General features: G+C 36.5%; 1 protein-coding gene across 9 annotated transcripts in view; it reads left to right on the forward strand.

The window, feature by feature from the left end:
- STAU2 (staufen double-stranded RNA binding protein 2) overlaps positions 1–26,264 on the forward strand; it is a 330,383-nt gene that overhangs the window by 133,033 nt on the left and 171,086 nt on the right. For all 9 annotated transcript variants that reach the window (XM_044245452.1, XM_044245450.1, XM_044245458.1 and 6 more), the window contains 3 exons: positions 622–834; positions 11,897–12,034; positions 20,214–20,345. In XM_044245452.1, coding sequence (XP_044101387.1) covers positions 622–834; positions 11,897–12,034; positions 20,214–20,345 — 483 coding nt within the window. The remainder of the gene's footprint in view (positions 1–621; positions 835–11,896; positions 12,035–20,213; positions 20,346–26,264) is intronic.

Genomic DNA, 26,264 nt, shown 5'->3' on the forward strand with positions numbered 1-26,264 from the left:
CGAGCAAGGAGCCCGATGCGGGACTCGATCCCAGAATGCTGGGATCATGACCCGAGCCGAAGGCAGCCGCTCAACCAACTGAGCCACCCAGGCGTCCCAAAAATAGGTTATTTTTACCCGTAAGTTATTTTTGAGAGGCTTCCACATGAAGGACGCTTTATGGGCAAGAGAACCCCAGGAAGAAGTAGTCTTGTACTTCAGTAACTTATTATAGGGAAGAAATTAGAGATGTACACAGTTAAATACAAATTATTGTTTTGGATGGTCTGTGTATGTAATCCAATATGGTGTGTTTTATATTCTTAATTTTCTGTTCTGTAAGAAACTGGGTCACCATAATTAGAATTGCCTATTTTAAGCTGGTAAAACACAGATTTTGACTATGAATTGAATGTATTTATTTGTTTTTTTGTTCTTTTGACTTCAGTTTATTAAACATCATAAGTATCATAAGTGAATGTGCCTATATAATATCTATATAACTTTATTAAAGAAATCTATAATTTTTGCATAATTCTTTATAATTTAAATTTTTATTATGATATGAACATTTAAAAAAGATTCATGCGATGAGAACATTTCTTAAGTGCCTATATGAAATATTTTACTTATATTTAATAGGTTATTAAAGAAAGTGGACCACCGCATATGAAAAGCTTTGTTACTCGGGTGTCAGTGGGAGAGTTCTCTGCAGAAGGAGAGGGAAATAGCAAAAAACTTTCCAAGAAGCGTGCTGCCACCACCGTCCTCCAGGAGCTTAAGAAACTTCCGCCTCTTCCTGTGGTTGAAAAGCCAAAATTATTTTTTAAAAAACGCCCTAAAACAATAGTAAAGGTAAGTGTGTGCTTGTGAACACTGGTTAGTTTCGCTGTACCAGTATGATGGTAACTCTAGAGAAAAGTTTTTCTGTGGGGCAGGCACCTACACCTGTGGATTATATGCAGTCCCAGAGTCAAGGGAGGCCCTGGACTGTAAATTAATAACTATTCTGTGTTGCTTTTAGACACTGGACAGGGCGCCTGGGTGGCTCAGTGGGTTAAGCCGCTGCCTTCGGCTCAGGTCATGATCTCAGGGTCCTGGGATCGAGTCCCGCATCTGGCTCTCTGCTCAGCAGGGAGGCTGCTTCCTCCACTCTCTCTCTGCCTGCCTCTCTGCCTTCTTGTAATCTCTCTCTGTCAATTAAATAAATAAAATCTTTAAAAAATAAAAAAAAATAAAAAATAGACACTGGACAACACCTGCGTTTTTTCACCAAACAATCATACCTTCCATATTTATTGTTCTTTATGGTTTTAAAAGATGCTTTCTCATTCGTGATCACCTTTAGTGTGCTTCTCATCAGGACTGTGCAAGATAGATGACGTTACCCCTTTTTCACAACGAAGGTTTTGTCAAACATGTCCAAAGACTTTGCTCACTCTGATTCACCTGGGGCTGCAGAGCAACTTGAACTACTCTGATTTCCAGTCTTGTGTTCTTTCTGCATGCTAGTCTGTGCTATAGTGACTTCTCGGGATATCCTGAAATGGGGGTAGGTTACGGGGTAATAATCGCGTGAATGATACCAGTGCTGGTGAGAGCAGCCGCAGCTAGTGCTCATAAAGCACTGTGTGTCCCAGCATTTCATGTGCTTTATCACATTTAATCCTCATAGCAGTCCTGTGAGGTAAGTGGTAGTGTTTTGTTTCTATTCTTTCAGTCACGTATACCTTGCCAAAGAAGAAAACAGAGCACGCAATTTTTCAAGATGTTGTAACTCTTTTACTAGAGCAGATTTTTTGTTGTTGTTTACACTACCACCAACAAAAAGCAAAAAAGGAATGAGATGATTTCAGCGCTGAGTACAGGACGCTGCCTGTGAGTGCTCAGTATGTAGGCGGTGCAGGAGCTCCAGTTCCATTCACAGAAGGCCATCAGCTGCTAGCGTGTCAGTTGCCAAGCCAGTGTCACTAAGCAAACTTCTGGTTAGGCTCTACAGATCAAAGATTACGAGAATGAAGCAGGGTTAACCCTTGAACAACACGAGTCCATTTATATGCAGATTTTTCCTATAACTACACTATGGTAAATGTATTTTCTTTTCCTTATAATACATGTAACATACATAACACATAGAATATGTGTTAATTCACTGTTTTAAGTTATTAGTGAGGCTGCTGATCAACCGTAGGTTATTAGTATTTAAGTTTTGGGGGAATCAAATAAAAAAAAGTTATATATGGATTTTTGACTGAGTGGGGCATAGGTGTTTGCTTCCCCACATTGTTCAGGGGTCAACTGTACATTTTCTCTTTGATGAACCTCTTTTGTTTAGATTGTACAATGGTACAACTACAGTATTTTTATAGACTTTCTGCCTTTTGCACCTTTGTTTAATTTAAAGATACATGCATATGTATTTACATAAATATATAAACGTGTGTTTCTCTTATTTTTTTAAAAAAAGATTTTATTTGACAGAGAGAGGACACAAGCAGAGGGTGTGACAGGCAGAGGGAAAGGGAGAAGCAGGCTCCCTGTTGACCAAGGAGCCCAATGCAGGGCTCGATCCCAGGATGCTGGAATCATGACCTGAGCTGAAGGCAGACACTTAATGGACTGAGCCACCCAGGCACCCCGTACATGTGTTCTTCTTAATGAATACTATCATTATCTCCCTGAGAAGGTGTGGGTTATGTGTTCCCTGAAATAGCATTCTACCTTCTATGTAAGGTAGACTAAAAATAAATGCCAAATAGATCCATGTGTCCTGAGTCCTCCTGGTTCTGAGGGCTGGCTTTCATTCATATCACGTGGTTAGGGAGTAGGATATGGCTTTAAGAACGCAACGTTTGGAATCAGTTTTGAGTATGAATCTCTGTGACCTGAGTAAGTTTACCTAACTTTTATAGTCTTATATTTCTTTATTTATGAAAGTAGGAATAATAATTGAACTTGCTTCATAGGATTGTTACGTGTTAACTGAATTATACACAGAATGCATTAGTAATTATTATTAAATATTTATTAATAACATAAATTATACGTGCTCAATAAAGATTAACTATTGTTATTTCATTTGTAACTCTGTCTTTTCACATTTTATATGTATGTGAATATATCCATGGACTGTTTTCTTCAATATTTTTTAAAGCATTTTTGTAGAAATACAAAGTAGAAATACAATGAAATATTAGTGTCAGGTGTACAATATACCGACTCAACACTCTACATATTACTGAGTATTTGGTCACTGTTTGTCACTTCATTATAACACTATTATTGACTATATTTTCTATGCTATACTTTTTATCTTTGTAACTTATTTATTTTGTAACTGGAAGTTTTTAGCTCTTAATCCCTGTCACCTATTTCACCAATTCCCCTTCCCTCTGCCAGCCACCAGTTTGTTCTCTGTATTAGTGAGTCTGTTTTGGTTTCTTTGTTTGTCTTAAGTCTTTTTATATATAAAATCTTTAGCTTTTCCATGATGGAAGAACACTGCTCTGCATCAGAATGGCAGCACAAAACTGGTCACAATAATTTCCAACTAATTTATTAAACTAAATGGAATCTTTTTTTAAGATTTTATTTATTTATTTTACAGAGAGAGAGAGCACAAGTAGGCAGAGAGGCAGGTAGAGAGAGAGAGAAGGGAAAGCAGGCTCCCTGCGGTGCAGAGAGCCCGATGTGGGGCTCGATCCCAGGACCCTGAGATCATGACCTGGTCCAAATGAGAGGCTTAGCCCACCCAGGCGCCCCAACTAAGTTGAATCTTAAGTTACAAATAGTGAGCCATTAGACTAGAAAAGATCTGTACATTTTTATGATAGAACATAAACATAACCCTTTTATGTTTATAAAAATAAAGGTTATGTTTATAACCTTGCTTTTAACTATAGCCATTAAAGGCAAGATTATTGTTTCGATGTTATTACCCAGATTGGGGATAAACATTTTGAATTTTTATTATTTTTTGCTGTTACTTCTAGTATATAAGCATGTTATCCCAGAACTTTCTTCCTATCCACCATTCAGATCTCAGCTTGAACTTGACTTCTTTAGGGAAGCCTTCTTTGTTCTCCCCTACTCCCAGATTAGGTTAGCCCCTGCATTTTTCCTCACATACATCACACTTGGAATTATTTGTACCATGTCTGTCTTATTTTAAAATAAAATCTATAGACATCTTCTGAAATGTAAGGTTATTTTGAGAAAGCAGCATGCATACAATGAATTGGAATCTAGATAATTTTAAGTATGGTGGGCCAATAAATGGGTAGGTTGAAATAATATCTTAGTTTGCAGCATTTTTATCCTTCCTTATAGGTCTTATACATCTAGGCTCTCCAGTTCCTTATTATGCAGTAGAAGCAGAGAATAAACTGTTGATGATTTACTCTGATTTTATTTAAAATAAAACATCACATTATTTTAATTTTCTTTTTTTTTCCAATTTATTTATTTTCAGAAAAACAGTATTCATTATTTTTTCACCACACCCAGTGCTCCATGCAAGCCGTGCCCTCTATAATACCCACCACCTGGAACCCCAACCTCCCACCCCCCCCGCCACTTCAAACCCCTCAGACTGTTTTTCAGAGTCCATAGTCTCTCATGGTTCACCTCCCCTTCCAATTTACCCAAATTCCCTACTCCTTAATCATGCTGTGACGTAGCTGTTATCCTGTTTTATAGATAGGATCCTTGATGTTTAAGAAATTTACCCAAGATCATGTAACAGGTTCCAGGTCTAGTCATGTCTGATTCTAGTGCCCGTTTGAAACTGGTTGATTGTGAAATCTTTTTGGATTTTAAAATTAACTGTACAGAATTACCTTGTTGAAATGTAAGACTGCCCTATGGATGTCTCTGAGTTTGTATTTTGTTTTTTAATGTAGTTCTCTTCTGTAAGATGGGACTTCAGAGAAGTGTTTCTGATGTTGGAGATAAAATTTTCTGGACACAACAGTTACAAGACTTTCATACTAGTTTGTGGAAATATAACATAAAACTTGCTATCCGAGGAATAACTTAACTGTCAAGGATGCTAATAGTTAATTTCAATCAAGGGAAGGAACAGCCAGTCTTAATGTTCTCAGACTTCATTATTATCAAATTGGATTTAAGCATCTCATTTTTTTGTCACTGGAATCCATATCAACAACAGTGTTTTAGAACTTGCCATTTTTTCTAAGAGGAGGGAGGGAGGGGCAGGGGGAGAGGAAGAGAGAGAATCTTAAGCAGGCTCCATGCCAAGTGTGGAGCTGGATGCGGGGCTCAGTCTCATAGCCCTGAGATCATGACCTGACCTAAAATCAGGAGTCACATGCTTAACCAACTGAGCCACCCAGGTGCCCCATAGAACTTAAGAACATTTTTATAAAAGAGGCAAATTAAACAATGGAGACAATGTATCATTGAAAGTACATTTTTATTTCAATATCTTCATGAGCTAGGCAGGCTTCTTGTGCTAGACTCAGAGGCTTCCTTTTACCTTTTTATTGATACCCCAATCTTAGACTTACAACTTATTGTCTGTATTCATCTTTTCTCACCAGTACTTTACTTCCTTTATAATTCATTTAGTTTCCATTTTTCTGGTATGTAAGTCGAGGTAGAAACCATTATTTTATCAAAAGTTAACATTTCCTTTCCTCTTCTACCTATTACAGTACTAAAGTTCTAAGTCTTTTTTTTTCCTCTTACTCTCTCCTAGGCTGCTGTTCATACTTTTAGGGCTTCAATTCAGTCTTTATATAGATGATTCCCAAATTCTCTTCTGTGCCCTACACTGCCTCTTGGACATCTTCACTTTGTAATTTCGCAGGCACATCAAAGTCATTATAAACTCCTTCTCCTCCAGCATTACTTATCACAGTGCCTGGCATCACCATCCTGCTGCTGAAACAAAAGCCTGGAAGTCATTTTTAAAAAAAAATTAATTTAATTTTTTTTCAATATTCTAAAATTCACTGTTTATGCACCACACCCAGTGCTCCATTCAATACGTGCCCTCCATAATACCCACCACCAGACTCACCCAACCCCCCACCCCCGCCCCTCCAAAACCCTTGCTTCTCAGAGTCCACAGTCTCTCGTGGTTTGTCTCCCCCTCCAGTTTCCCCCAACTCGCTTCTCTCCATGTTATTCCTTATGCTCCATAAGTAAGTGAAACCATATGACAATTGACTCTGCTTGACTTATTTCACTCAACATAATCTCTTCCAATCCTGTCCATGTTGATACAAAAGTTGGATGTTCATCTTTTCTGATGGACACATAATACACCATTGTATATGTGGACCATATCTTCTTTATCCATTCGTCCGTGGAAGGGCATCTTGGTTCTTTCCACAGTTTGGCAACTGTGGCCATTGTTTCTATGAACACTGGGGGTACAGATGGCTCTTCTTTTCACTACATCTTTATCTTTGGGATAAATACCCAGTAGTGCAATTGCAGGGTCATAGGGTAGCTCTGTTTTTAATTTCTTAAGGAATCTCCACACTGTTCTCCAAAGTGGCTGCACCAACTTGCATTCCCACCAACAGTGTAAGAGGGTTCCCCTTTTTCCCCATCCTCTCCAACACTTGCTGTTTACTGTCTTGTTAATTTTGGCCATTCTGACTGGTATAAGGTGGTTTTGATTTGAATCTTTCTGATGGCTAATGATGATGAACATTTTTTCGTATGTCTGTTAGCCATTTGTATGTCTTCTTTGGGGAAGTGTCTGTTCATGTGTTCTGCCCATTTTTTGATGTGATTATCTGTTTTGTGTGTGTTGAGTTTGAAGAGTTCTTTATAGATCTTGGATATCAGCCCTTTGTAGTGTCATTTGCGAATATCTTCTTGTGAGTCATTTTTAACTTCTTTCTTAGCCATTTTATCTAATCAGTTGTCAAGAAGTCCTGTTGAATCATTATCAGGTTAAGTATTTCTTTCTTTCTTTTTTTTTTTTTAAAGATTTTATTTATTTATTTGACAGACAGAGATCACAAGTAGGCAGAGAGGCAGGCAGAGAGAGGGAAGCAGGCTCCCAGCCGAGCAGAGAGCCAGATGCGGGGCTCGATCCTAGGACCCTGGGATCATGACCTGAGCCGAAGGCAGAGGCCTTAACCTACTGAGCCACCCAGGCGCCCCAGGTTAAGTATTTCTTAAGTTGGTTCATTTTTTTCCATTCCTCTGCCACTCTTTTGGTTCAGCTCACAATCATCTCTTGCTTGAACTGCTATAGCAGGTTTTTAATTGGCCTTCCTATAATACTTTTGATATCAACTGATCTTTTAAAAAGTGTTACCTTTTAGAGACATCAGTCAGATCATGTCATGCCTCTGCTTGAAATCTTTCAGTAACTTCCCATTACTCCTTGGATAAAGTCCAAAATCATAAACATAATTTAAAAGATCCTGTAGGATCTGACCTATAGCACCAAATTAGATATGGTTGAGACCCAGCAGTTCTTAGGAGGAGCTCACTGTATACAAAAGTTTGGTGTAACATCCGTCATCTGTAGCATATTGATAACCCTTGTCTCTTATACCTGTTTTAGAAGAAATTTTCACTACTGGAAATAAGGTTTTGGCCATGTGATAAATATAAAGCTTTATTTCTAGAAATAATATATGAAGAAAGTTCATATCCACAGAGATGGTTTTTTTGTTTTTAAACCTTTTAGAAGGCACTTAAACAGCCATATGTAAGTTTAAAAAGATTTAAAAAGCTTTCCTCACAAACATTACCCATATAGTGTTAAAAATAAAGTGTCTTCTAAATGGTTTATATAATATTTGTTTATAAGTTAAAAAGCATACTAAGTAAAAGTAAGACCTACTGCCCAACTTGAATATAAAACGTTTCTCAGTGAGATTGAAGCTGTGTGTGAGCCCCTCTCCTGTCACATCCATATACCACCTCCCATAGTTAATCATAATCATTGGTTTTATATTTAACAATTCCTTATCTTATAATTTTACTATATGTTTGTTTTTCTGAAAAAATGGCATTTGGTTAGTTAGCTTTTAAAACAGCTTTGTTGAGGTATAGTTGACATTTAATGAAGTGTACATGTTTAAAACAAATGATTTGTTTTGATACATGTGTACACCAGTGTAACCATGACCATCATCAAGGTAATGAACCTATCCATTGCTTCCAAAAGTTTCCTCATGCCCCTCTATAATTCCTCCCATCTTCTGTTCCCAAGAAACTATGCCTTTTTTGGCTGGCTTCTTTCACTTAGCATAAATCATTTCAAGATTCATTCATGTTGTTCCATGTACCAGTTATTGGTTCTATTTTAGTGCCAGTAGTATTTTGTCTTATAATTACACCAACCTTTGTTTACCCATTTATCCTTTGGTGGATAATTTGGATGTTTCTCATTTGGGGCTATAAATAAAGCTGCTATGAACATTTCTGTATAAATCTCATGGGCTAAGCTTTCCTTTTTTTAGGAGGGAGTAGTAAATGCTTAGAAGTGAAAGATTGGTCATTTGGTAGGTATATATTCAACATTTTAAGAGATGGCCAGTTGTTTCTTAACATGAATATACTGTTTTATATTCTCATCAGCCATGTGCCCTTTCTAATACATAATATAGTCTTAAATTTCAGTTGTGCAGATACATGTGTATTGATACCTCATTGTGGTTTTAATTCACATTTCTCCAGTGACTAATGATATTGAGCATTTTTTATGTGTTTGTTAGCACATGAAGCTTGATGAAGTGTTCTTCGGATCTTTTGCCCATTTAAAAAATTAGGGAATTTAAATAATAATAAAAATAATAAAATTTAAATAATAATAAATTTATTACTGAATTTTGAGAGGTCTTCATATACTTAGGATACAAGTTATTTTTCAGTGAGAATTCTTTTTTTTTTATTGGAAGCATAAATGACCTGCAATATCCTCTTAGTTTCAGGTGTACATCATAGTGTTTCAATATTTTTATATGTTATGAAATGATCCCCATGAAGTCTAATTACCATCTGTCACCATACAAAGTTGTTATAATATTACCGACTACATTCCTTATGCTGTACATTACATCCCTATGGCTTATTTTTTTATAACTGGAAGTTTATATCTCTTAATCCCCTTTACCTATTTTACTCCCCTCCCCCTGCAAGTTCTTGATAAGATATGTGGTTTGCAAATATTTTCTCCAAGCCTATGACTTGTCCTTTTGAAAGAAGAGAAATTACTAATTTTGAAAAATTCCCGTTTATTATTTTTATGGAATAAAATAATACAACCCTGCTTAGGGTTGTACCTAAGCAGTTGTCACCTAACCAAGTCACAAAAATTTCACCTGTATTTTCTTCTGGAAGTTTTATGGTTACAGATATTACATTTAAGTCTGTAAACCATTTGGGTTATTTTTTGTAATCGTGTGAGGTATGGAGTTTTGGAGTTTTCCTTTTTTTGCCAATGAATATTCAATTGTTCTAGTACCAGTGGTTGAAAAGACTGCCCTTTCTCCAATGAATTGCTTTTACACCTTTGTCAAAAATCAGTTGACGATATTTGTATGGGTCTGTTTCTGGACTTCCTTAATCTCTTTGTCTATCTTTATGCCAATACTATACATACTGTATTGATTACCATAGCTTTATAATAAATCTTGAAGTCAGGTAGTCTGGGTCCTCCAGTTTTGTTCTATTTTTCTGTCATTTGTTTATTTGTCTTTTGCATTTCTACATGAATCTTAGCATTAGCTTATGAATTATTATAAGAAAAATCCTAGTGAGATTTTGATTGGGATTGCAATGAATTGATCAGTCTGAAGAGAAATGACATTTTAAGAATATTGAGTCCTCTGATCCATGACCATATATGTCTGTCCATTTATTGAGATCTCATTTAATTTCAGCAGTGTTTTGTGGTTTTAGTGGGCTTTACATAAATTATATCATCCTGTATTTATTCTGTGCTTGCTTTTCTTAAAGCTTTTTTTTTCTTTTTAAATCATTCATTTTGAGGCATGTAGCTATCCTTAATTCATTTTCTTTTCTTTTTTTTTTTTAAGATTTTATTTATTTATTTGACAGACAGAGATCACAGGTAGGCAGAGAGGCAGGCAGAGAGTGAGAGGAAGGGAAGCAGGCTCCCTGCCGAGCAGAGAGCCTGATGGCGGGACTTGATCCCAGGACTCTGGGATCATGACCCGAGCCGAAGGCAGAGGCTTTAACCCACTGAGCGACCCAGGCGCCCCTTTTCTTTTCTTTTTTTTAAAGATTTTAATTATTTATTAGAGAAAACCCAAGCAGGGAGATCGGCAGGGAGATTGGCAGGCAAAGGGAGAAGCAGGCTCCCTGTTGACCAAGGAGCCCGATGTGGGACTCAATCCCAGGACCCTGGGATCATGACCTGAGCCACCACTAATTCATTTTCATTGTTATATGCCACTCTACTATATAAATATGCCATAATTTATTTGTTCTTTTACTGCTGACTGTTCAGGTTGTTTCTAGTTTTTTTTTTTTTTTTTCTATTTCAAATAATGTAGCTCTGGATATTCTTGTACGTGTGAGCTAGTGCATATGGGCAACAGTTTACTAGGGGTATAACATGTCTGTGAGTAGGCTACTGGTTTTTGTTTTTGCCAAATTGCTTTTCTTTTTTCTTTTCTTTTTTTTTGCAAAATTGCTTTTCAATTTATATTACTATCACTGTATAAGTTTTTTTTTTTTTTTAGTTTATTTATTTTTTAGTAATCTCTACACCCAGTGTGGGGCTTGAACTCACGGCCCCAGGATCAAGGATTGCATGCTCGCTTGATTGAGCCAGCCAGGTGCCCCAGTATTGTATAGGTTTTTATTACTCTGCATCCTCACTAATTGGGGCTGTCAGACTTCTTAATTTTTGGTAAGTGGATGGGGATGAAATAGGGTCTCACTATGGCTTTAACATGCATTTTCTGAGTCTTAATGAGATTATCTTTTTTTTTTTTTAAGATTTTATTTATTTATTTATTTGACAGACAGAAATCACAAGTAGGCATAGAGGCAGGCAGAGAGAGAGGAAGGGAAGCAGGCTCCCTGCTGAGCAGAAAGCCCGATGCGGGACCTGATCCCAGGACCATGAGATCATGACCTGAGCCGAAGGCAGTGGCTTAACCCACTGAGCCACCCAGGCGCCCCTTAATGAGATTATCTTTTCATGTTTTTTTCTTCTGTTAAATATCTATTCACCTCTTTTGCCTATTTTTCTTTTACATTGTCTTAATACTTTCTAGGAGTTTAAAAAAATATATTTTGGGGCACCTGGGTGGCTCAGTTGGTTTAATAAAAAAATTAAAAGGATATGTATTTTAGATACTGGGTATATCTTTTTTTGGTTGTATGTATTTCAGGTATCTTTTCCTAATTCATGGCTTGTCTTACATTCTTTTTGGTATGTGTGTGCGTGCATGTTTAAGATTTTATCCATTTATTTGAGTGGGGTGGAGAAAGAGATAACATGAGCACTGGGAGAGGCAGAGGGAGAGAGACGAGCAGACTCCCTACTGAGCAGGGAGCCTTATACAGGGCTCAATTCCAGGAACAGGAGACTAGGACCAGAACCAAAGTCAGATGCTCAACCAACTGAGCTACCCAGGTGCCCCCTTTTTTGGTGTTTTTGATGAACAGAAGTTGTGAAGCAACTCTAAGATATTGAAGATTTGAAAAGCAGACTTAACCCAACTTATCAATAACACCTTTGAGCCCTAAATTCCACAGAAGCCTTTGTTTCATATCCATTCTATGATTTACCTTTCTAAATCTTCTTAAATGACTCTCCAATTACATTATCTTCTCTAGTTTAGGTTTTGGGTTGCAGAGGGTGAGGGGACAACCGTTCTTTCTTTAAGGATCCAAAAACAAGTTTACAGAGCATGTTCTGAGATTTTTTTCTGAAATTATTTTTTAGGCTGGACCAGAATATGGTCAAGGAATGAACCCCATTAGCCGCCTGGCTCAAATTCAACAGGCCAAAAAGGAAAAGGAGCCAGATTATGTTCTGCTTTCAGAAAGAGGAATGCCCCGACGTCGGGAGTTTGTGATGCAGGTATTTCTAACATTTATATTAGAAGAAAATTTTTGAAACACTGAAAAAAAAATTGGAAACACCCAGGTTGTAATAGAGACATGGGGGAAGGTCAAACTAGGAACTAATAACATTCCTTCCTTCTAGGCCCACCTACCAACTTGGTTGAAACATTCAAGTGTCAAGGACATGTTAGAATAGACAGTCTGGGTTTTTGAAGGGATTGTGAGTTCACACAGGTTATTGACCACAGAGTTTCTAATGTAGAATGCCTATCTCTAACTTACGTTATGGTTTCCAGCCGGAGGCTGTTAAAGACTGGGAAATCGGATACAGATGGAATTAGAAACATCATTTAGAAGATAGATGTCGTAGGTGGAATAGGGCCAAGAGCATGAGCTTTTTTGGGTTATCCGGAAAATTAAGAAAAGAAAGCTGACTTCCTACCTAACTCTGGTGAGGACCGAGAGACTCAGAACCGCTGAGATTTAGGCCTCTAGAGATTTAGAGGTTGCAGATTGAGGTACAATGCCTAGAATACCCGCCTTTTAAAATTCTGCCTGTTTATCTTCACTTGCCAATGTAAGCCCCAATATCGAAGAAACCTTAGATTCTTATTATGTAAATTTCAAACATATCCAAAGGTGGTTATACTTAATAGTAAACTGTAAACAATAATAAAATGGACTAGTAGTGGCATATGAGGAATATGACTAATATCCAAACACAACAATGAAGACTTTTTCTGCCACACTTGCTTCAGCTGTCAATTTTTCTTTCCTCCTTCCCTCCCTTCCGTCTTTTCTTGAGGTATTTCAGAGCTAATAACTAGCCACATACCATTTCAGCTTACCTACTTAGTGTATATCATTAAAAAATATGGAAGTTTTCCCTTATGTTCTTACATTAGACATGATTCATATTCATTAGAATCATCTAATACTCAGTCCACATTTAAATTCTCCTTGTTGTCCCAGAACTTTTTATTATAATTGGCTTGTCAAAGAAACTTTTTCCAGTCAGACCCGTAGATCTCACCTTTAATGTAATCCAGTTAAAACCCACATATATCTATTAAGTGCTCACCATGTGGTGGACATTTTGGTAGTAACACGTAGTATCTTACATTTATTAACTTTTCATACATATCTTTTTTTTTAAGATTTTATTTATTTATTTGAGACAGAGAGAGAAAGAGTGCCTCTGCACACAAGCCAGTGGAGGGGCAGAGAGGGAGGAGGAGGAAGAGGGAAAGAATCCCAATCAGACTCCATGCTGAGTGTGAAGCCTGACTTGGGGCTTGATCTCATGACCCAGGATCATGACCTAAGCTGAAACTAAGTGTCATCACTTAACCAACTGAGCCACCCAGGCACCCCCTTTTCATGCATTTCTTAATTTTGCCTTCTTTCCCAATTTATAATCTCCACATTTCTTTATCTCATAGTACCCAGTATAGTATATGTACATAGCAGTACCTTAAGAAACCTTTGGTGTGTATTTGCTGCCTATCTGCCTGACTGAGAGCTAGTTGTTTGACTTTGTTGGAGATGTAAACTTTACAGTGCAGTCACAGATAAACCATGGCTGGGAACCTCGATATCCAAAAAGGGGAGATTGCTTCTATGACTAGTAAACACATACTGTTTAGATGTCATTAGACCCAGAACAGTCTTATTCTAGTCTTTTCACTTCATAAAACACTTAACCATTTTTCCTTTTACATGTTTAGGAGAATTCTAGGAAGAATTCTAGAATATATTTTTTGAACTCCGAAAAAGGAAAAAAAGGGGAAGGGGGGAAAAATCACCTAAAATTTAGACCTATATTAGGAATAAAAACTGGCTTTGAGTTTATTAAACAATTTTTTTTTCCTGCAGAGTATATTGAGTACCCCTTCTGAAAAAGGAATTTAGAATATCTTAGGCCAGCTTCCATTTTATGGGTATTCATAAACATTCTAGTCAAATGGGAACATTTGGGTGTGCTTTTAAATGTTTTCACACTGAATTCATATTGCTTTCCCCTTCTGGAATCCCCAGTGGATTCATTATAGTATTGCAGCAAGTTTATCAAAGTAAAGGCTTTTGTATAAACTACTTAAGCAATGTTATCATTTGTTATAACTGAATGTGGAAGTAAAAATATCTAGAGGTAATATAATAAGCCCATACTTACCTATCACTATGAAAAATAAAGATAAGTTTGTATGTTATAAAGTAGATGCAGTTACTTGTATTGATTATTAGGCAAAGAAAAATCTCTGATAAGATTATTTGGATATTTATTTCCAGAGCATATTTCTTAAAGCTTTTTTTTTTTTTACAAGAAAGCTTTTTATATTTTATATCTTAATTTTTTAAAGAGAAAATAATGACAACTAAATTAAATGTATATCACATATACACATTGTATATAGCACATTCTATTGAGTTAATTTTTCCTACCTGTGATTAAAATCTCAGGTTTTTAAAATATAAAGCAAATTTCATCAGTTTTATTTGTGACTCACTGAAAGATAATGGATTGTCTTTGGTATATGCTATTTTAGAGTTTTTTTTTAGTTTTTTGAGGATTTGACTCATTTAAGTGATTTGTTTAAATGTAAAAATCTGGCAGTCTTTAAGTTACTGCTTAGCAAAATAATTGAACTTCTTTGCAGACAAATTAACATTTTAGTGTAAAAATATTTAATGGTTAAAATTTTTTTGAGTTTTCTAGAAAGATGACTTACAAAGTTTACTTATATACTTAATTGCTTTTATAATGATGTGATTTTTCTCTTTTTTTTGAGTGACCATTGTGTTTGTTAGGGAATCAAAGTCCTTCAGCACACTCACCTTTTCCAGTAGTAACAAATAAGTCTGGGATAACTACCTGCAAACTGTTGAGCCATGCCTCCATAAAAACTTGTGTGGAGCGAGGGGTGAGTGAATGGCAAAAATGAATCTGGAAGCACCTTTTCTAACAGTCAGTCCTGAAGGTGTCAGAGTAGGTCAGATGGGAAGCTGGCAGATTCAGATCCAACGTGAATGCTGAGATGGGAACAGCATTCTCCAAGAGCAGGAGACTGGAGTCAAAGAGTATAAGGCCTGGGTGGAGAAATGTGATTTAGAGATGAAGCAGCAAAAGAATTGAATGAGAGTGAGTGAGGGGTATGTAGCATGAAAAAACCAGATGATACATTTTTTTTTTTGTTGCTCGGTGATCTTGCTTCCATTTACTTTGGCAAGTCTTTTGACCCTCAGAGCAGTAGAGGAAGCTTCTGACGTAGCTAGCCTAATCTGTTAGCTTGCAAGCATTCCAGCAACAACACAGGGGCGGGTGAAGCTGGGAAAGCAGAGCAAACACTGGGAAAAATAACAGGTATCAGGCCTGGCTTTAGCCAGGGACTCAAGTGCATTATAGCTAGGGCCTGCTGTGTTCAGGGCAGGGCAGGCCAGCACAGATATGGCAGGTCACGTGTGTTCACTCCGCTTCAGGAAACCACTGTGGACCGCAATTGATCAGTGCTTCTGAGTGAGGTCTGTAGAATCCGGCTGAGTTGTCATAATGTGATGGTTTCTAGTTTTGGAAGAAAAAGCAATGAAATATTTCAAAGACATGGCACAGATTTGAACTGTGACATTTGTGATAGTTGTTACAGAAATCCTTTTTTTTTTTTTTTTAAGATTTATTTATTTGACAGAGAGATCATAAGTAGACAGAGAGGCAGGCAGAGAGAGAGAGAGAGAGAGAGAAGCAAGCTCCCTGCTGAGCAGAGAGCCTGACGCGGGACTCGATCCCAGGACCCCGAGATCATGACCTGAGCCGAAGGCAGCGGCTTAACCCACTGAGCCACCCAGGCGCCCCTGTTACAGAAATTCTATAATAAATATATTTTCAGTGTTTCATACACTACAAGAACTAGGTCATTTAGTTCATCTTTACTAAAATTCGATGAAAAGAGTATAATTTCTTTGTCATATAATTTGTACATTGTTTATATTTAAGGTTTTGGGGTTTTTTTTTCTAACCACTGTGTTAGAAGTACTTTGTTCACTGAATCTTAAAAGTAGTGATAGAAATGGTAACACGGAACCTGAATACTGTGTAAGAATAAATGGCAAACAGTACACAAGTCTGGTTACCAGATGGGAATTGGTATGTTCTGAGACAAATGAAATAGCCAATTATGCTTTCACCCAAAAGCCAGAAAAGAAAACTGTGGGCAGAAGTATCATGCTTTATATCTGAAAACTAAGTTTAATTGTACTACATACTAATTCATTGCCAGTACACAGTATATTATAATTGTGAAATTTTATTAAAGTGGCATGAAGCTATTGAAGCTAATTTTTTTCTAAACAAAGCACAGTGACATCTCATCAAACAATCCAAATTTTCAAATATAGATTGCCTGTTCAGCTCTCTTGCTTACTTTTGTACAGTTTAAAAAAAAATAACATAGAGGCATTCATTATATATTCTGGAATGTGAATCCTTTTTAGTTACATGACATTTCAAATATCTTTCCTTGTGTTGTGACTCTCCTTTTTTCCCCCCGATTTTAGTGATGCTCTCTTGAGGAACAGAAGTAATTAATTTTAATGCCGCCAAATTCCTCCTCAAAAAGATCTTGGTTGGTCTTAGCACTTTGTATTTCCATGAAAATTTTGGAATCAGCTTGTCAAATATTGTAAAAACATGTGTGGAATTTTGATGAAAATTTATTGAATTTATAGGTCACGTTGAAGAGAATTGATATCATACTGATTTTCAGTGCATGAGTATGGCATATCTCTACTTATTAAGTTTATCTTAATTTTCTTGGTGCTTATTATTTTCTGTATAAAGTTCTTAAACATCATAGGCATTTGATTTGCATTTAATAACTTTTATAATTTTCTACTTGATTGTTGATGGGATATAAAAATGCAGTTGGCTTTTGTATACTACTATTTACATAGAAAACTTGACACTCATAAATTCTTATAATTTATCTGTAGATATTCTTGGATTTCCTATGTAAAAAACGTATCTCCAGATAATGATGGTTTGTTTTTGTACTTCTAATTCTATACCATATTTTTTCTTGCTTTATTGTTCTGTCTAGGATTTGTGGTAAAATGTTAAATGCTAGTATAAATAGAAGTCATCCTGGTCTTGTTTCTAATTTCAGAATTTCAACATTAAGTATAACATTTGCTGAGGTTTGCTATAAGTTTTTTACAAAATGCCCTTCATCGTATTTAGGAAGTTTACTTTTTTCCCTAGTTTACTAAGAATTTTTATTATGAATGGATGTTGAGTTTTATCAAATGCTTTTGATCCATTTATTATGATGACCGTATGTTTTGTCTTCTCAACCTATTAATATAGCAGATTCTGTTGACTGATTTTGTTTGACTTTCAAATGTTAGACCAATCTTAAATTTCTGTGATAAACCTAACTTGGTCATGATTTTTCTTTCTTTATATTGCTTTGTTCAGTTTACTCTTATATAGTTTAAACTTTAGCAGTTATATTCATGAATGAAATTGGTCTGTAAAATTTTTTCTTATACTGTTCTTGTTGGATTTTGGAATCAAAGTGATACCTCACTGAATAATTGGGGACTGATATCTCTTTTTCTATTCTTAGATGAATTTTTGTAAGACTAACATTATTCTTCCTTAAATATTAGGTAGAACTTGCTGGAGGAGTTCTCTGGAGTTTTCTTTGTGGAAATGCTTTTAATTATTACTATTTTTTAATGGTTATAGAGCTATACAGTTTGGGGTTTATTCTATGCCAGTTTTGGTAATTTGTATTGTTGAGGAATTTTTCCACTTTATTTAAATATTCAAAAAATTTTAGCTGAAATATTCAATATCCCTTGTTATTTTTTAAAGATTTTATTTATTTGACAGGGAGAGCGAGAGAGCATAAGCAGGGAGATCGGAGAGAGCATAAGCAGGGAGATCAGGAGAGGGAGAAGCAGACTCCCCACTGAGCAGAGAGCCATGTAGGACTTGATTTTAGAAGAAAGGCAGACACTTAACCAAACTGAGCTACACAGGCGCCCCTATCCCTTTTTTTTTTTTTAATGCTATACAAGATGTAATACAACAAAGTGTAATGTATATAATACTGTACAACAAAATCTCCCATTTTCATTCTTATTCGTGTCTTCTCTTACTTTGCCTTGAGAAGTCTTAATCTTTGATTTATCATTTTATTAGTCTTTTCAGGAAACCAACTTTTGGCTTTTTGAAATTTTTTTATCGTATTTTGTTTTCTATTTTCCTTAATTTCTGCCCTTGTCTTTATTCTTCTATTTTCTTTGGATTCATTTTTCTCTAATAACTTCTTGAACTGGATGTTTAGCTCATTATATTCCTGCCATTCCCTAAACTTTTATGACTATATATTTTCTTCTTGACCCTCCTTTAGCTGCAAACTTCAAATTTTGATATTTTGTATTTCCGTTATTACTTACTTAAAATATTTTCTAATTTTTACTGGAGTTTCTTCTTTGCCTGTTAGATTATTCAGACTACTTTGTTTAATTTATGAAGTTGTGATTATCTTCTTGTTTGCTGCTTTGATCGCTTATTGAGATCCAATTCATAAAAACAAATCTCACTGTGGTTGTGTATTTCTTATTTGTCCTTGTAATGCTGTACTTCTTGCTTTCTTTTTAAAAATTTTCTTAATGTATTTATTTGGGAGCACGTGGGTAGCTCAGTCAATTAAGCATCTGCCTTTGGCTCAGACCATGATCCCAGGGTCCTGGGATTGAGCCCCTGCTCAGCATTAATTAAGTCTGCGTCTCTCTGCTCCTCTTCCTGCTTGTGTGCACTCTCTCTTTCTGTCTTTCTCTCATTCTCTGTCTCTCAAGTAAATAAAATATTAAAAAAAATTTTTTTATTTTTAAATTTTTTTCCTTTTAACTTTCTGATTTACTTTTTTCTTTCTTTCTTTTTTTTTTTTTTGGCGTTAGCTCTTGGCAGGTACAGCATTAAAAACACTACCCAATTTGGAAAATATATGTGTGGATAGCTGATGTATTTTAAATATATATATAGACATATATGTGTATGTGAGTGTCATTTGTTTCCCAGAGATAATTGTGGAATAGTTCTAATGATAAAAAGGCTCCTGTTAGGGGCACCTGGGTGGCTCAATCAATTAAACATCTGCTTTCGGCTTAGGTCATGATCCCAGAATCCTGAGCTCTCTACTCAGTAGGAGCCTGCTTCTCCCTCCCCTTGCTTGTATTCTGTCTCTGTCAAATAAAGTCTTAAAAAAAACCCCACCTCCTGTTATTGAGCATTATGATTTATTATACACTGTAGTTTACATACATTTTCTTATTTAATTTTCAGAGCAATACTGTGAGGTAGTATAGGAGTACCTCTTTTACTGATGAAAAAACTGAAGCTTAAAGATGTTGACTAATTTGAATCAATTCATACAGTTAGGAAGTAGTAGAATTGAATTTCTTTTCTTTTTTTTTTTTTTTAAGAGACAGAGAGGGAGGTTTGGGGAGGGACAGAGAGGTGCCGTGTCCAGAGTAGAGCTAGAGCCCCTTTCAGGGCTCAATTGCATGATCATGACCTGAGCCGAAATTAGGAGTCCAGTGCTTAACCAACTGAACCACCTAAGCGCCTCTAGAATAATTTCATACCCAGATCTGACCTGGAAATCTTTGTTCTTAACCACAATATTGTATTAACCCTTGTATATTAATTTTCCTCAGGAACTATTTATATAAAGCTTTATAAACTTGGAATGCAATGTGAGCATTGTTTTAAATGGCAGCACCATGAATTTCAGCTTTTTAGTTCATTAAATAAATAACACTAAATGTAGTCATAATCTATGTAAATTCTGTTACAATGTGAATTTTATTTTTTTGCTTGTATAAATAATATTGTTTAAAAAATCAAATAACATAGAAATATGTAAGGAAGTAAAAATCATTTAAGATTCTGTCACCCTGAGATAAACCCCCATTGTCAGTTTGAGGACCATATTGTTGTATTTTTCCCCATGTATATTTTCACTTGTATTTATAACATTATTTAAATGGGTTAGTATCTTAGTTGCTGTTTTCATTATGGACCAAATTTTATATTTTTGAATGCTAAAGAGCATGACACATTGTTTTATGGTGTTAAGAAGTTCCTTTTTACCAAAGCAATTATCCTCACTTTCTTCCTTTAATCTTATCAGGTCAAAGTAGGCAATGAAGTTGCTACTGGAACAGGACCTAACAAAAAGATAGCCAAAAAAAATGCTGCAGAAGCAATGCTGTTACAGCTTGGTTATAAAGCATCCACTAGTCTTCAAGATCAACTTGACAAGGTGAGAGCTAAATTTATATGTACATATGCCTATCCTGTCAGAATATCAGAGTGAGGAACAAATTCTATTCCAGTGTTTTTGACTCTAAGTAATGTCTTAACTACTGTTAAAGTAGAAGTCAGTGTTTCTCCCGCGGGGCCCCCCCCCCCGCAACCCAGGGCGGTACTCTGTATCTTTAAAGATAGATTCTCCAGGTACAAAATAACATCTGTTTATGGGGCTAAGATGAAATATTATAATCTTACAGTTGGAAAATGCTAAAAAATTATATTGTTGTATAAATTTTATATAATTCCAGTTGAATACTTTTTAGTTTATTGACTCATGGTTTTTGCCATATAGCCACAGTTTTAATTTGTGCTTTTTAAAGAACAGAGTTTGTGAGCCTTTATTTCTGGAATACAGCTGAAAACACTGGAAATAAAGATCCTGAGTTATCCCTTTAGGGCAGGAACTATATTGGACAGGCGCTCTATAAACTAATTTTTCTATTTACTTTAAATTTAAAGGTAAACTCAGAGGGTGTTTATTTTCTGCCAAGACTTATGTTCAGGGTTCCCTATTTCTTCTGCAGCAGTTACTGACATCATTAACACCTACCTCTGTTGCAAGAGAAGCAGAGAACCCCAAATTCTGTACTTGGCAGATAACTTAGCAGGAGCTAGCTTAATTCCATTTTGTATTATCATTTTATCTGTGCACATGTAGAAATTATTTTGACTAAACATTTTAATAAATGAAAATTCATAAAACAGGCTTAATGATTATTTCTATCAAAAACAATATGCTTTTTTTTTCCATGCCGTTTTTCACATAAGGATTCTGTTTTAGAGATATTTTCAGTTTCTATAGGAACCCATTTCTGAAATTTAGAGTAAAAACAAAATCATCTATTAGAAAACATTTAGATATACTTTTCTTTTTAAGACAGCTGTGAATATCTAGGCAATTATTTTGAGTGATTAAGATTTATTTGTGTGTGTGATATCGCTAGAGATTTCAATTCTGTTTTTATAACCTGGCTAGTCAATGCTTTTTCTTCTTTTAAAAGTATTTGTAACATGAAACCTAACATGTGTTCAAGATTCTGTAGTTCTTATATTGTGTATATGTTGTTTTAACTTAACACGTTTATATTGACTTAAAACCGGTGAGTGATTTATAAATATATGTCAAAGTAAATCTCCTCATAGACATGTATTTGTATGTTAAGTGAAAATAAACCACTAATTTTATTAATATGAAAACATTTTTTGTATATGCACTATATTATTGTTCAAGGTTCTCCAGAGAAACAGTGCAACAGGATGTGTGTGTGTGTGTGTGTCTGTGTGTGTACATACATACTCGTACATTAGTCACAGAGACTTATGTAAGGGAATTGGCCTGTGCAGTTGCAGAGGCTTGGCTAGTCCAAAATCTGAGGGAGAGGCCACTAGACTGGAGAATCATGAGTTAAGTCTGAGTCCAGAAGCTTTCTGCTGAGTTCCCTCTTCCTTCAGGGGAGGTCAATCTTTTCTTCTAGGTAGGTCTTCAACTGATTAGGCTCACCCACATTACAGAAAGGAATCTGCTTTACTCAGAGTTCAGTGATTTCAATGTCAGTCTCTTCCAAAATCACCCTCATAGAACACCCAGAATAATGCTTGATCAGTTACCTAGTCACCATGGTCCAGACAATGACACATAAAATTTACCATTGCACTCACTCAGTGCCAAACACTGGTAGCTGAAGATAATAAGATGACTGAAACTTGGTCCCTACACTAAAAAACTAACCCTTAAGTGTTAACAGTGAGTAGCTTTAATCATGTAACAAAAATAATAGTACCCAGAACCTAGAGAATATGAAGATGAATCTGGAAAGTCAGGAATAGCTGAGACTACTGTTTTTATGTGAGTTAAAGAGCTTGAGGAGTTACTAATTTAAGATTTTTTTTTTTACTGTAACACATAAAGGACTATTTATTTATTTGAGAGAGAGAGAGCACGCAAGAGCAGGAGGTATGGGGGAAGTGGCAAAGGGAAAGAGAGAATTGCAAGCAGACTCCAGGGAGCTGGACTGGGGCTTGATCACATGACCCTGAGATCATGACTGGAGCCAAAACCAGGAGTCAGAGGTTCCAACGACTGAGCCACCCAGGCACTGCAGCAACTTTTAAAACAAATCCATGCAAACATTACCATGCCCGAGGAAAAAAAGACAATGATTTGTTAATATCAGCTGCTAGCCATTTGTGGCAAACTGTATTTTCCAAAAAACGGTTTCAGCAACATCTTCCTATTCTGCAGGGTGAGCTTGCCATGCCCCCATCACGAGGTGAAGTCTTAATCCCCTCCTCTTGGGGCACCTGGGTGGCTCAGTGGGTTAAGTGTCTGCCTTCATCTCAGGTCACGATCCCAGGGTCCTGGGATCGAGCCCCACATCGGGCTCTCTGCTCAGTGGGGAGCCTGCTTCTGACTCCCCCTGCTTGTCCTCTCTCTCTGTTAATAAAATCTTCAAAAAAAAAAAAATCCCCACCTCTTGATTCTGATCAGGTTTTTATCACTCATTGCAACCACGGGAATGTTAGAGTGGAAATGCTGCCTGACTCTAAAGGCGAGGTCAGAAAGGTCTCTAACTCCCACTTGATCTTCTTGCCCTATTTCCTCTTTAGAGAGTGCCTCTCAAGATGGCCCCTCTCAGAATTCAGCCACACAAGTGGCATCTGTCAGTGTTTAATCAACATTTCTAGCTGAGCCCAGCCTTTCAAGTTTCCAAATTCCTTTTTTTTTTTTTTTTAAGATTTTATTTATTTACTTTCTCGAGAGAGAGACAGCACGGGGTGGAGGCACAGGGAGAAGGAGAAGCAGACTCCCCACTGAGCAGGGAGCTCCATGCAGAACTCAATACCAGGACCCTGATTTCATGATCCGAGTGGAAAGCAGCCCCTTAACCAACTGAGGCACCCACTTTGTCCAAAATTTCTGACCCACAGAGCCTATGAAAGTAACATGGTTGTCATTTTATATTTTAGTGTATTTTATATATAACATACTATTATATACTTAATAGTAGTCAGGTCATTTGTTTCATATGAGTAAAAATCAGAAACATTAGCTCATGTTCAATCCCCCCCCCCTTACAGTGTCAAAATTTGCTTTACGAGTCACTTATTTTAATTAGGATCTTAGCAGGAGTCACACATTGCTTTTGGCTGATATTTCTATTAAATACTGTTCAATCTACATTAATTTCCTCTTCTTTTTCTTTTTCATTTTTATGTAATTTATTTGGGAAGAAACTGAGTCTTTTGTCTTATAAAATAACTTGTAGTCTGCTTTGGTTGTTGTGTCGACATTGATCGCCGTGTTCCTCTCTGAGCTTTATTTCCTGTAAAGTGACAGCTAGATCCATCATCGTTGCCAAGCCTTTTTGGTAAGGGGCCTGATAATATTCTAGGCTTTGTGGGCTACTCCTGGCACAAAAGCAGTCATAGACGATAGGGAAATGAATAAGCATGTCTGTGTTCCCAAAAAACTTCATTTTCAAAACAAGCAACAGCCAGATTTGGCCCATGGGTCACAGTTTGCCAGGCATGATCATAGTTTCTTCATCCATTCATCCATTGATGGACATGTGGATTGTTTCCAGGTCTTCGCAATTGTAAATAATGCTGTTACTAAATATGGTTCCAAAGTGCATCACCTCCTCCTCCTCTCAGCTCTGGGGCTTCTGAGCAGACACTTCCACAAAACAAAGAGATGTCTTTCTCGATTTTGTTTCCGGTTGTGGATGCTGTCGTTCAGGCCTAAATGTGTGATCCCAGGGCAGCGACGCTGTCACTGTGAGCTTTTCATTTCTCGCAAGGATATTGACTCCTGCTGTATCTTTCTCATAAAATGCTGATGAGGAGACACTTGAACCAGTTGCAGGCTCGCTGAGCTCGGAGCGCGGCCAGAGGTCAGGCAGACGGGAGTTACTGGGCGCTGTTCTCTGAGGGCGCACTGAGGAGTGGGGCCCCGGGCTCTCGGCTCCTCCGGGCGGGAGACCAGGAGGCCGCCATTCCGGAACTCTACGGAAAGCGCCAAGGTTTGAACACAGAAGTGACATGATGTGCTTTGCGTTCTTCAAAAGACAGCTGTGTGAGTAACACAGGAAGGGTATTTGAGCAGGATGAGACGAGGCTGAGAGTCCAGCTAGGAGGCTGGCAGAACTGTTCAGGTAAAAGATGCTGAGGGTCTGAACTCAGGCCGTGGTGGTAGAGAAGCAAGGCGATAGATAGCTGAGGTATTTCTGAAGTGTGTGTGATAAGCTTTCAGTAGCTGATAATGTGCATGGGGGAGATGGGAAGGAAGAGGAAAGAAAACCTGTAAACAGGAAGAGAGAGTGGCTTTAAGAAGTAGGTAACATGATTCCTCCAGCTGAAGTACTGTATGGTGACTAACAGAACATTAAAAAAAAAAAAAAAAGAAGTAGGTAGCAGCCATATGCTACAGAGAGATCAGGACAAGGACTGAATACACTGATCTGTCAATAAAATCTGTGATGAATGTGGCAAAAGCAGCTTAAAAACCTGCAAAAGCGTGTTTTTAAAAAGTTTTTTTTTCTTAATAAACAATTATATCTATGGCTGAAAGAATTCAAATAGCATGAACAGGTAAACACTGAGGAAAAAGTTAATCTTATTTCACTCTGAGATCGTTGGTTTCTTAGTCTCTCTTTTGAATAGCATCTCCCCACAATGAGTTAATTGTACAGCATTTAGAATACTGTCTGGAATACAGTGAATATTATATAAGGATTTGATAAATAGAAATAAATATCTCTACAGAGATATTCTATGTGTATATACTAATATATCCCCACTTTATAAAAAAATTCAGATTTATTGAGATGCAGTTCAGTGAATTTTGACATAAGTGTGTTGTTATATGTGTACACATTCATTAACTGCCACCACAATTAAGATGTATAATACTTCTGTTACTGCAGAAAAGTTCCCGTTTGTAGTTAATCTCTTACCCTCTCCTTAGCTCCTGGCAAGCACTCACTTGATTTCTCTTTGTATAATTTTGCCTTTCCAGAACGTCATATAATTTGGCTCAAAAATTAGGAAGCCTTTTGTGTCTGGCTTCATAATGCTAAGATTCTTCTGTGCTGTTGCATTTATCATTAGTTTGTTCTTTTCTATTGTCTGTTACTGTTTCAGTCTGTACCAACATTTGGGCTCTTTCTACTTTGAAGCTATTATAAACTATGTGGCTGTAAACATTCATGTATAAGTCTTTATATGTATATATTTCTCTAGTATATTCTTTATGTACATATTTATATAATTAACGCATGTGTAACTTTGTTACGAAGCTGTGAAGAGGTTTTCCAGAGAGGCTGTACCAATTTGTATTCCCACCAGGAGTGTTTGAGAGCTGCAGTTACTTCACATTCAGCTCTTGGTATTGTTGGTTTTAATAGTTTTGATTGTACTTTTAGGTGTATAATATTATCTCACTGGAATTTAATTTATATATCCCTAGCAACTGATAATGTTGAATATTTTATCATGTGTTTATTTACCATTCCTATCTCTCTTCCCTGAAATGCCTATTCAAAATTTTGTCTTTTTAAAAATCGGATAGTTTGCTTTCTTATTGAGTAGTTGTGTAAGAGTTCTTTATATATTTTGGACACAAATTCTTTATCAGATAAAGAACTCCCCTGCCTTTTCCTTCCCTCCCTTCCTGTCCTCTCCTTCCCTCCTTTTCCGTGTAGGTGATCCAGTTGTTCTAGCATCATTTGTTTCAAAGATTAATGCTTTTCCATTGAAGTCTCTTAGCAATTGTTGAAAATCAGTTGACCACATATTTGTGGGTCTGTTTCTAGATTCTGTTCCTTTAATCCATATGTCTATCCTGAAGCTATTACAATTATGTATGGGT

The sequence above is a fragment of the Neovison vison genome, chromosome 4 (assembly GCF_020171115.1).
Source record: "Neovison vison isolate M4711 chromosome 4, ASM_NN_V1, whole genome shotgun sequence".
In the NCBI taxonomy this organism is placed as follows: domain Eukaryota; kingdom Metazoa; phylum Chordata; class Mammalia; order Carnivora; family Mustelidae; genus Neogale; species Neogale vison.